We start from the raw sequence: 13,345 nt of genomic DNA on the forward strand, positions 1-13,345 counted from the left end.
GGCCCGAATAACACAAACTACTTGCAAAATGTCTTTATGATGATCTTATTGCATCATGTTTATATTTGAAAAGACTTTTGTTATTAAACTGGAAGTGGATATGGTTTACTGAATGCAAATAAACCCATAGTGTTAATATTTGGATTGGCCTCGGACCAGTAAAAATGCTGGGTTCCAGTGACAGGTTAAGAACTGCTGGTCTGGAGACACTGCATTTTAAAACAGGCCCAACAGAAGAGAAAATTATTTTATCAAAACATAAACAACTCAAACTTCCAATTTTCATTGTAGTTTAAAGGAAGGCAATAAAAGTACTACATTTTTACACTAGCATTAGACAGTTTAAACAGACTGGGTACAAGTAGCACGTCCTTTGTAGCATGCAGCTCGTCGCATGTAGCACATCACATTGCCATGTGTTGCAGAATAAATTTCACTAACGAGAAAGTGAAATGGTTTAAAAATGCACATTGTAGCTCGTTTAGCTCAGTTGCAGTTAGCTTTAGCTCAGCTATCATGAAACCGTCTGATTCTCCAATCTTGGAGCACTCTGACTTCTTTACACTATATAACACACTCATTACACACGAACCTTTTCAATGGGAAATTATAAAGTGTTAAATTTTTTGGACAAATGTAATTGTTATATTTTGTTAGGTTAAATTGATTGTGTGTGAACTTACTAAATATTAAATGTCAGTAAAAAGCATTTGTGATTATTATTTCACTAAAACCACACACTTCCAGATCATCAATAAAAATCTTTAATGGTTTATAGACAGTACATTTGACAGTCATAAGAGGCATGTAACAAGCAAGCAGCAGGTTACGAGCCTGCTGGCTGCTGCGTTTACATGATTAAAAACCAGTTCAATAGGTATTCAAAAATTAAAAAAACATTTTTATTTTCTTTTTCAATTTGTCTTGCAACCCTGTAAAATGAAGACAAGCATTAGCCTAGTTTTAACCACCATTTCGTCATACAACTCAAGCTGACAGATTTTTGCCAGAAAACAGACTTTTCTCCGCCTTTCCCTGGAAATACTGCCAGTGTAAATACAGCTGCCACCCTTCTGGCCCCAGTGGCTGTACTTGTGACAATACTATACAAGTATTTTTCACCTCAGCCTGTGACTACAACGGTTTTCCCCCATCCATGTGAGCCATGCATAGATACATTTAGCTAAATATAAACAAAACTATTTTAAAACTGCACATTGCTAATGATCAAGCATCGCAGGTGCTGTCAGAGGAAACGCTCAGTTCTTCACACCACTTCATGTAAGCTCTGTGCAGGATCTCGTAGGATGTGTTGTTAAAAATTTCTGCAAAGAAAGGATGTTTTAGGTAACGTACATAAAAAACAAAACTTTGCTTTGGCGCAACCAGGTATGATTTTTACCTGCTTCCCCAAGACCAACAGGTAGAGGCATTCGGACCAGACCCCCTGAATGTTTCAGCCTGTCCTGAAGGGACTTCTGTATCAACTCCATGGTGAACTCCTCGTGCCAGATGGGGAGCTCCAGGCCCACCATGCAGCTAATGATCCTTTTCTTCTCCTCTTCTGTCAATAGACCACTCTCCTGGGACACGTAAACCATGTACGACATATCGATGTTCACCGCCTCGCCGTGCAGCAGCGATGGAAGAACTTTCTGAATGATGATGGAAGCATGAGGTTGTATGAGGAAAGTTTCACAGGAAAATGGTCGGCACACCTGCTGTAGTGGAGAACTTACCATCTCTAATGCCGGACTTATAAGGTGGCCAAAGTCAACAAGTCTGTTTAGGTCGTCCTCCCAGAGGTTTGGAGCCAGCTCTTCCAGCATGGTAGTGATGGCGATACGGGTCGCCTGAGATGCTGCCTTTAAGCTGCTGTGACCATATACAGTGTTATCTGCTTGGAATTTAGTGTCTAACAACATAGGGCCATGCTCCTCCAGGAGCTCGAAGAGGCCCCTGTGCTTCATCAAAGCCATCTGCAAATGGAAAGACGTTACAAGGTAAACTTTCATGAGAAGATCTAAACTACTCTTTTAGCACATGATCAGCCTCGAATGTGCAAGAACGCAACTATACCTTTAACATCTCTGCCAGCCCATTGGAGATGTGCCTTCGAGGAACAGTTTGTATGAATGACAGGTCGAGGAGGGCAGCGGCCGGCGGAATGTAGGCGCCCAACTTGTTCTTGCAGTTTGCAAAGTTAACCCCGGTCTTCGCCCCAACACTGGCGTCAATATGGGACAGAAGCGTCGTTGGGACCCTGATGTAAGGGGTGCGCCTCCTGTAGAGCGACGCCGCCAGGCCCACAATGTCGAGACACACCCCACCACCGATGGCAATGATGGGCTCTGTGCGGCGGTCGAGGGCGAAGTCGTTGACCTGATCTAGAATCTTCAGGGCCGTTTCCATGGATTTGTTCTCCTCGGTGGTTGGAAGGGCCAGGATCTTGTACACCACATTGTTAGCCTCTAAGTATTCAGTCAGCTTGGGACCGTAGATCTGGTAGACTTCCTGGTCCACCACTACAAATCGCCTGATTGGCTTGTTAGACTTTTTAATGTCCTCCAGTTGCTGGAGGTCAGTGATGTGGCCCAGCAGGAGGGTGTCGTTGCTTGGATCCAGCAAGCCGCGAGTCTCGATTACCTTGTAGGTGAAGGTGATGGGACTAACCACGGTCCAGGAGGTGCCCTGTTCTGTGATGCTTTCATAGCTGCAGCAAAAGACACAGCAGGCATTTATCTTAAAATCTGATTTTTTATTTTTATTTTTTAAAAATACAGGTTTTTCTACCTTTACAATTTTGTGACGAAACGAATAAACGTTTTTAATTAAACTCTTTCATGCACAGTGGCCCTGTAGTGGACACCCATTTACAAGCTTTCTTCTTGCATATTCATGAATGAGGATGGTATTTTTGTTAAAAAAAACAAAACAAAACACTTCAGTGGATGTTAGTGGGTCATTCAATATATTTCCACTCACTGGAAATAAATATGTGATATAATTGAACAAATGTAATAATTACAGTTTTGCCTTTGCGATAAATAGGAAAAGAAAATGATACAGCTATATTTTATACAAGATTTACATAATATGATTATATATTATCTTATAATATTTTATAGAATAAATTAAAATAAATAATAATTTATGATAAATTTCTAAATATGACTAATACACAAAAGAAAAGCACCATTGCATATGGTAAAATTCAGCATTTAAAAAAACGTTGCATTGTTTTTATTGATTCATGCATGAAAGTTGATTAAATGTTTAACATCCTTTGCCTCCTATCTCATGTATGAGATCTCTGTTTATTTGTTCATGAGAGGAGGCTTTGAGCCATTTTGATGCTCTCTTATCAGGGCAGGGGAGAGAAAACACTGATCGACACAAAGGTGAAAAGTTGCAGGTCAAATGGCTCAGATAACGAAACATGTGATGGTACGAGTGAGATGATGTTCTCCTGGTTTGCATAAACTCGCTTCTGTAACCCCGAAGAGGCACCAGAGAGATGATCTAAGGGCTACTGGGATCAAGTCCCTGCATCTTGTATGGATGAAACCCCCATTCACTATTAGAATTATATAATAATGGGTCTTTTCTTTCATAGTTGGAAGCTTATGTAACGCTCCCCCTCCCAACTCACCAGGCTTCTCCTCAATATGAACCCAAGAGCAACTTTTAGTTCTTTGTCTTGAAAAAGGAGTGGCCATGATGGACTGAACAAGAACTGATCTTTTTTTCGCCGGAGGATCTTCGTTAATTTTTTAAATATGTGAAACGATGCTAAATGATCTCCAACGTTCCAGCCGGCAGCCACTAACGTCCCGAATCAGCATCCCGTCCTCCTGAGGCTGCTGCTGAAAACACTTCCAGCTGATCAGCCTCACATCAGACACATTATTATGTTTTCTATAAGCTTACCGTATATATAAAATGCTGTTTAATGCTCCCTTACTGTTGGACACATACATATGTAACATTCTTACTCTTTGTCACCAGTAAGGCTGCTGAGACTCAGAAAGCATGACTTCTAAAAACTACCTCAGAACTGCGAATGTTTGATCATAAACATCATCAGCAATTAAAACACAGAGATTTATGATTAATATTCAATAACTAATGACTAAATTGAATTGGATTATAACTGGGAAATCTTTATTTAGATGAATTATGTGATGCGCTACAGTTTTTTTCTGTCCTGAATTTCAGGTTTTCCTTCACAGAAAAGCGTCGGTACTTCTGAAAACTCTCAAGGTAAGACTTAAAAGGATTCACCTGATGTGTGGGAAGCTGTACATTTCCTGGAAGGGAATGAATCATTTTAATGTTTTTTTTATTAAGATAAGTTTCTAGGAAAAACCCACGCCCACACTTCCAGCTACAGGAGGTGTCTCTCAGACGACATTTTGCAACACACATTGTAATGAAACTTTTTGAAGGTTTCTACCAGGCATTTCTGTGTCTGGCAGGGCTGAGGTCTAAATTATGCTCTGTAGAGTTTTTAATGCATTTGCTCCCCGTCATGGAGTAAAAAATATTCTGCCAGATGGGTTTGGTCGGCCCCTCAGCCAGGGGTCCCTGACTGTCACTGATGGACATTCATCACTTCACTTTATTAAACTTTTAAAGGCTGCACATTTCCATCCAAAATATCAGGACTCAGGCAGAATTTTGGTTTGTGCTTTAGTGTATGAGGTTTTTTTTCTCTGTATTTTCACCGCGTCTTCCTGGCGCAGCCCGGAGTTACATGACCTTTTTTTTTTGCCCTCGACCCCCTATGATCCTATTGTATCTCTGTTCTTATCTATTGTAAGGCAGCGCTGTAATAGCTGCATGGCCTGAGCTTAGCTCAATTCTGTATTGCCCTTTTGTCATGAATGTTACATGTTTGTATGTCTGACCTTGGACGAGCTGGCTTGAACTCTGAATTTCCCCTCGGGGATGAATAAAGTGTCTTTGATTTGATTTGATATTCATGACTTTTTAGCGTCGTGCCTCCCTCAAAGTCAACCTTTCTGCAGGCTCTACTCCTGTTTGGTAACCAGTTCATCCAAACATTCACTCACCGGTCTGTTAGCAGACATGAAGACAAAAGATCCCTCAGCAGCTGCCTTTTCTTTGAAAAAATAAATAAAACTTATATATGCATGTAAAAAAAAAAAAGCTTTTTCTTTTTATCTGCAGTTAAAATGATTAACAAGGTTCTACTTACATTTTTGCAGCTGAGACACAGTCAACTGCAGCCTTATTGATCTTCTTCCCCAGTTTGCTCTTCCATGTCCCTTTGACCTGCACTAAACTCAACTCTGTGGTCTTTTTTTCTTTTCCATCGTAGTCAACCTGATGAACTTTTCCCATTCTATCTGTGATGACTGAAAGCTGCAGGTATGAGCAGACCTCCTGAGGTTTTTCCTTTTTTTTTTCTCTTGAGATGACTGCTGAAGTGGCTTTATATACTTAGAGGATGCCACAGCGACAAGGGAGGAGCATTTCTCTATAGTTTCCTCATCACGTGCTATCACATGTGTTTTGTGTAATTGTAAGGCAACACCTGTTTCGTTGGCCGAAAATGTGACTGTTTCTGCACCAATGAGGATGGGTGTCTCATGAGGTTACCAGGACACGGGGGCATTCTCTTGAGAAGTTACATTTTTGATGTTATCTAAACTACTGAGTAAATAATCTGAACAAAATCATGTAACTTCACAAAAACTCAACACAAAGAATGATATATTAAAAAAAAAAAAAACTTTGCTTATGCATTACAGGTGATTTTGAAACAGTTTTGTAGCCTTAGGATGAACTGTTAAGTTTAGATGGTGTAATCATGTTACTGAGCTGTTTTCAGAACTGGTTAGACTGGGCTCAGAGCTTTAAGTGTTTTCATAATCTCCTGGCTAACAGTGTGAAACCAAATACAGACCTGTAGAAATGCAGTCAGATTGTTTGGACGCAGACGCGGCTGTCTGATAAAGATTAATTTCTTCAGAAGAAGTTGTGGTAAAATTACATATGATTCGTTTCCACTGATGTAAATAAATACCATCTAAGATCCTGTGTTTAAATTCTCTGACTAATATTTAATACATAACACCAAAGATAATTTGATGAAGCAGTTCCAACCTAGTTTGTGTGTTGCTTAACACCCTGAAATTGAGTACTAAGCTCTCAGCACTCGTTACTGAGAAGATTTCTGAGCTTCTTCTGATCTTTAAATCTAAACTCTGACCGTTTGTGTGAAAGCTTGAAGTCTTTTTGTCTAAAAGGACCAAACTGTGTCTTGTAACAGTCATTTATTTGGCCAAAGAAGTTTCAGAAATCATGCAACTTGTCCGTGTCCTCCTGCAGAGTGCAAGGCTGTAAAAACACGAAAGACTTCAGAATTCCAGGATAACTTGAGAAATTTTCAGCCGTCAATACCTGAGTCTTTGCTGATAACATCGATTGTAGCCCTGACATTTGTGTAATCACTTAGATGCATCATGTATGCTGCACATTACCCATACTGCTACTTCCATGATGTAAAACTGAAGAGTAACCCATTTGTCAGAAAGTTAAACCCATGCTGCATTTTCATGTGAAAAAATGCAACATCTTTAGCATGAATGGACTGACAAATGAATGAATTACAAGTTGGAAGTTTTTTCTTTCCGCTTTCCTCTGAAAAAGCTGTAAACCCACAGAGCGCTCTTATGAAGACAAATGTGTATTAGCACTTTTTCTTTAGAGAACGTATCACTTCTGCCTCCAAGCTGACAGGTAGAAGAAGCCAGAGACTGTTGAAAGGACTTAGACATGAACTAATACTCTACAACAATCCTTCGTTGACGGCTTGGTGGAACAGTTTCAGACTCATTAGGCTACTGGATTAAAAATGAACAAAAAACACACAAATTCAACTAAGAGTCAGATATTTCTTATGCTTTTGTAAGAGCTATTTATGTTTGGTATTACACAACGTTTATGTAGATCATAGCAGCATTCAGGCTGATGTCAGAGACTGGAGTTTGTTGGTGGAAAGTGGGAGTAGTGGGGTGGTTTATGTGAGAGATAATGAATGATTTTGTGTGTGTTTACTTCAGTTATGCTATATACTAAGACATTGGGGGTTGATTTTTTATTTGCTGTCTAAATTATTTTATTTTTATATTGAATCTAGAAAAGCTGTCTGAGAGGTCAGACCTTCACCAGGCAGCGGCTGATTTCCAGTCTACACGATTAAAACTCTTTCATTATATATTATATTCATATTTGGTCCCAGAAAATGTATTTTTTTCTGTTGTGTTTTTTTTTTAAAGTAACACAAACATAAAAAGCATGAATGTTGTTGTAGCTTGTTATTTTCTATCAGAAAACTGATTTTTTTTAAAAAACCTAATTTATCTGCTTTTATCAGCAGTAAATCAAATAGGCCACCGCCAAGAACCGGTCTCAACCTGTTTAACTGTCACCTGCTGTCGCAGCAAAAACAGAATTTATTTTTATTTATTTACTGAAGTTTTTTTTTACCTTTGTCAAAGCATTTAAGTGGTGGTTTGTATTGCTTTAAGTTACATTTTTACTCAAATTACCGCATTGTCTGCAGTATGCAGAAATTTCTTTCTTTAAACCTTTATAGGGCACTAAATGAAATACCTTGAAATTAAAAATTTTAACCTAAAATTGTGTTTTGGGTATGTACCAAGACCTCCATTCTGTTGTTGCATTTAAAAAAAAAAAAGAGAAAAAAAAGTTTTATACTGAAAATGAAAGAAAACAAAGTGATCAAAAATCGTCACCTGCCTGATAAATGAATAATGTTCCCCCAGTTTCGCTTCCACAACCTGACCTACTGAATGTAGGTCTGACTCAAAAAACTAGTTAACTTTAGTAAACTACTCTGACATTCTAACTGTAAGTTACAAATGAAATCCCACTTTTCCCGCAACCCTTAGGACACATTCACATCAGCCTTTTTGATTTGAATCCGAGTTTGTTTGCTCGTAAAGTTCCTTCATTTGGGAAAATGTGAATGGGCCAAACGAATTCTGATTCGGAGCAAAGAAGCGGACTTGGTTCGTCTACAAACGCAGGTCTCGACCGGTTTCATGCGTACCAAATACAGGAAGCGGACTACAAAATAAAGTCACTTCCTGCATTGCATTGTGGGAAAATACACAGCGGTTGAGCAAAGAGTCCTCTGCCTCGTCTGGTGTTCATACTGCGTCCATTGTTGCATCGTATTTCTGCAGAATTTTTGCCTAATACAAAATTTAAAAAAACCAAAACAGCAATAGTTTCATCTCCATGTTTGACTCACAACAGTTTTCTTCTTCACGCTGGTCCTGTTTTCTCTTTTGCTAAATACTAGTGCAGCGCCACCTTTGGTGAGAATGGGGATATGTTATTCTAATGGTTTGGCGCATTTGACCAAAGTGCAGTGTGAATGTAATCCGCATGGATCCACCCCCCTACAACTAAGCCGAGACCTCAGTCGGACCGAGTTTAGTGGACTATCCTGATGTGAATGTGCCCTTAATCGGACTAAACAGTTTGGAAAATGAATGAAATCCCATTTTTAAATTTGGGGTCTGAAATTTCCAATGGATGATTGTTCTTTAGACTTATTTATGCCCCCTTAGACCTGGGAAAAAAACTTGCTGCTGGCCACACATCCGTGTACGCATCATGGTGTTTTCAGCGCACCTTTGGCATGTAGGCGTGTTGGAGCGAGGTAACAACTTGACTTGAAAGCTAAAGGCGCTGATGCAAACATGAAGATGAGATCAGAGGTAAAAACAATGGTGGATAGTTTTGTCTTGCTGGACTTGTTGGCAAATACCAGTACTTTTATAATCATCCCCCATACTACAGTGACAAACACTCGTACCTCACAGTTAGCAACAAACTGGTAAACTGGTGTTTACTGAAATGCCATGGAAGTACAACTTACATGGCAGATTGATGTTTTGCAGTTTCCCCTTCATCCACTAGGGGCTCCAAAACACAGCAAATCCACATAGACTCCCACATTAAAAAGGCCAAGTTCACAGCAGAAATAAACATGTTTACCGCCTGGTACAAAAAATACTTTAGGTTTAATAGGTCAGGTTTACCTTCATGACAACTGTGTGTGTGTGTGTGTGTGTGTGTGTGTGTGTGTGTGTGTGTGTGTGTGTGTGTGTGTGTGTGTGTGTGTGTGTGTGTGTGTGTGTGTTGGGGGGGGGGGGGGGGGGGTTCTAACTCTTCTGTTTAAAAGTAATTTTTTCTTGAAATTCGGCATAATTAGACTGACAGATACCCAATATCCGGCTGTCAGAAGGAAAAATGTTGCACAACTGAGATTTTTAGCTAGCTAAAAGCCTGATTTTGCTTTAACTAGCCTACCTCTGTTAGCTGGTTAGCTCTTGTTAGCTCCAGGTTAGCTCGGTTAGCTCTGAGGTAAAGGCAGGTCAGAGTTTGATAGTGTCAATCATCCACCCCCACAGTCACGGCTCTCCTTTCAGCTCCATCGCTTTACCGACTTTTGTATTTTCAGGGTAAATGGCAGGTGTGATGCTGCTAAGATGGTGACTGTAAGGACTGTCTTATGAGCTTCAATTTAGCTCTGTCCTTCTTTTATATACAGTCTGTGAGCTAAACGTTACTATGTATGCAACATTGCAACCCTTAAGGTCCATTTATGTTCCCTTACGTATGTAAAAGGGGATGTCTGTTTCAAACATTTTAATACGTTGCAGCTCTCAAACTTCCACGTCTTCTACATTGCCATGGTGTTCATACACCAGAGGGCAGTACAGAGTTCAGTTTTAACTTCATCATTTTGACACCGACTGGTAGGTGTAATTTACACTTATTAAGTCATTTACTACCATTCAAAAACACCAGAAGAAGTAAAACAATAATATTTTTTGTTCCTCTCTACATCTTCTGTTTCTTTTTCTTGGACATTTCATTTGGCAATTTCTGTCATCTTTTTCCTGCATCTCTTCTTCTATGGTTTGTTCCTTTCATTAGTGCGTGTGGGCTAAACGACAAGATTTCTGGTGGTAGTTCTCCATTATCTGTGTAAGGTGATGGATCCGCAAAGATCTTGAAAATGCAGTAAATTACTTGCGTAACTGACACAGAAGCCGAGCGAAACTCCCAGTCGGCGTAGTCGGATTCTGTGTCGAGCATAAATGGGCCTTTAGTGTCAGGCGTGGTGGAGACCAGGCTGAAATATTAGCCTCTCCTTCTTAAGAAAAAAGACAATAAGGAAGGAGGGAATTAGTTTATTTCTAATATGTTTTAGTGAGCTAAAATGTGTGCAGATCTTTTATGATCTATTTTAAAATGTGCTGTGTTGTCCTGTAATAATAGTATTTGTTATGGTTCTGTTTTAATCATTCCTCTATGTGTGTGTCATAGGACACACATGAACATGGAATTAATATTGATCATTTTAGTTTGTTGTTGGAATTGTTGCAATGTTAACTATAAAAACTATAGTCATAGTCAACAAATAAATGCTGATAGTTTTCAGTCCTGCTTTTTTTTTCCCCCTCTAAACATCCAGCTTCGGGTCAAAACTAGTAATAATTAATAAATGAAAAATCATCACCTGTTACAGACAGTGTTCCAAGAACAGCTGGAGTAATTAACTTCTGTTTATAAAATCTGGTATTAAAATAAAAGTTTGCAGCAGAAAACATGGTCTTACTGTGTTTTTACTAGGGGTGGGAAAATTGAATAAAAAATTTGAAAACCGAGATTTTTTTTGCTTCACAATTTTAAATAGATTTTTTGTTAAAAAAATCAATTTTTTTTCTTCAAATAAATAACAATAATTCATTATAATTTTTTTTGTCATTTTGATTGTTTTTATTGATCTTTTTACTTGTCTTCTTGGGCATCACAGCAGCAGAATGATGATCTGGCTACTGTGTTGTTTTTTCCTAATTGAAATCAAGAAAAATGACGAGCAAAAAAATAAAGAAGTTTTATGCATTTATTTTGTTTTTAATCTACAAAAATCAGCAACATCGAAGAATTGTGAGAATCGCAATTTAAATTGAATCGGCACCCAAAAAATTGGAATCGAACAGAATCGGGACAAAAGTATATCGTCACAGTCCCAGTTTTTACCATCAGTTCCAGGTTGTAAGTTCTTCGGTGAAGATGATGTCTCATAGGAACTTATCCATGACTATAATGTAAATATTGATTAGGTTTTTTTCTTCATCTTTTTTATGACAGATTTAAGGAACATGTATTACATTTCATGAATAAAATGCTTTACGTAAAAATATTAAAGCATTACAGCAAGGTGCTGAGAGCATTAAAAACAAACAAGGGAAATGTCCAAAAGGAAATGCAAGTAATCAAATAAAAAGGACGGTGTGAGGAATTAACAGTAACTTTGACAAGAGGCAGCAGATCAGAAAATTTTTAATCTTGATTGAAAACAGCTGTGAGTTTCAGCAGACCTGCAAGTTTCTGGGAGTTTGTTTCAAACTGAATGCTAACTCTCCATGTTTGGTTTTTACTCTGGAAACAGAAAGTAGACCTGTTCCTGATGACCTAAAAGATCTAATTGGTTCATAACAAAGCGGAAGATCCTGAACGTATTTTGGTTCGAAACCATTGAGTGTTTTATAAACTAAAAGCAGGATTATGAAGTCAGTTCTCTGACAGACAGGAAGTCAGTGTAAAGATCTGAGGACTGGACTTGAAGGATCCACTTTCTAGGTCTTAGAGAGGATTTGATCAGCAGCAGCTTCTGATGGAGCACTGGAGCTGCAGCCACATTTTCTTAATGCCAAAACTTTTACTCAACATGTTTTCATTGGGCGAGGATGTGGACTCTGGACCAATCCTCGTGTAAAATATTTTTATTTCTGCTGACTGAACCACTGTTCACAGCTTGAGCCCAAAAAAAAGTCTGAACTCATCTTTAAGTCATGTGTATTTAAGTGGTGAAGTTAATCAACTTGGTCATTTAGTAACTCCAGTAGTTAGTCGACATGTTGATTAGACATAGGACGAGTCCGAGTGTGTTGAATTCCACTTAGCGGGTTTTTGTTGCGGTGCATGTTCTACAGCTAACACAAAGCTGCAGAGTGGAATGAAGCCCGCAATTCTTTCACTTTCACCGAGTGGAAGTTAAACACACCTTATGGATTAAAAGTCAACTTCAGTTTGCAAGTGATGAGTCTTGCTTTTGTTGCTTTTGTTCTTGTTATGTTATGAACACCATCATGAGCTCCTCCATTATCACCATGGTAACTGTTGCCTGATGTTGGAACTTTGAGATGACCCTGAAATCTGGTGGATGTGTTGCCTAACAACAGAAATGAGCCTTTACAAGAGGGGTGCCATCATGGTGTGATGTTTCCTGTTGTCTCTTTAGTTCCTGGTTTTCTGTTTTGTTCCCTTGTGTTTTGTCTCCCGTTTTGTGATTTTCTGACTCAGTTCACCTGTTCCTTGTTGTTCCCTCTGTTTATTTAAACCCCTTGGTTTATGTTCTCAGTGCTGGTTCATTGTTTGTGTTTTCCTCTTGTGTTCACTGTCCTGCATTTGGGTCCACACCTCCACAACCACTGTGACAGTGCCAAAGTCTGGTCTTCAAGGTCTACCATCCTGCAGCTTTTAGATGTGTTCCTTCTCTAACACCTGAATCACATGACTTGTTACCAGGTCTCTGCAGAGCAGAATGACATGCAGACTTGTGTTTCAGTTGAGATAGGGAAGGGATGCATCTAAAGCCTGCAGTATTGGACTTGGGCACTCCTGACTCACAGGTTCAGCTGCAGATGTGCAGGTCAAACTATATGTTTTCTACTCTCCTTCCCTTTCAGAGCTGGTGCTCATTCCTGCTGTGATGATACACAACACGTTCACATGAAACAACTGATGACTCTTCAACCAGAAGTGGACAGCAGGACAAACACAGCTGTTAAAAATCAATCCTATCGGAAGCCCGTTCCTCGAAGCGAGATACATATCTCTCCTGGGTTGACTTACCAAGACATTAAAGCTCTTCAATAACCGGTACAATGAGTCAGGTTCTCAGCTTGGTAATTCAACCTGGGTTTCCCGTCAAGGTCAGCGCGTGCTCCTAAGTAAGGGGTGGAGTTTGCAGCCTCCGACCAGTCGCAAACGTAGAGAAACCCTGCAGAGCAACATACCTGGAGCAACATACCTGGTGCCTGGAACACCTCACCAGGGAGGCGTCCAGGAGGCATCCTGACCAGATGCCCGAGCCACCTCAACTGGTTCCTCTCGATGCGGAGGAGCAGCGGCTCTACTCTGAGCCCCTCCCGGATGACCGAGCTCCTCACCCTATCTCTAAGGGGGAGCCCGGCCACCCTGCGGA

General features: G+C 39.6%; 1 protein-coding gene across 1 annotated transcript; it reads right to left on the minus strand.

Moving 5' to 3' along the window:
• Window positions 1-1,227: 1,227 nt before the first annotated feature.
• On the minus strand, window positions 1,228-5,367 carry LOC306757728 (2-epi-5-epi-valiolone synthase-like; the record flags this gene model as incomplete). Its single annotated transcript, XM_079242854.1, has 5 exons — window positions 1,228-1,325; window positions 1,403-1,655; window positions 1,740-1,979; window positions 2,080-2,713; window positions 5,222-5,367. 5 exons carry the CDS (start codon window positions 5,365-5,367, stop codon window positions 1,228-1,230), a joined length of 1,371 nt encoding a protein of 456 aa, XP_079098980.1.
• Between the last annotated feature and the right edge of the window lie 7,978 nt (window positions 5,368-13,345).

Source organism: Telmatherina bonti, assembly GCF_933228915.1.
Source record: "Telmatherina bonti genome assembly, chromosome: 6".
NCBI classification, from domain to species: Eukaryota; Metazoa; Chordata; class Actinopteri; order Atheriniformes; family Telmatherinidae; genus Telmatherina; species Telmatherina bonti.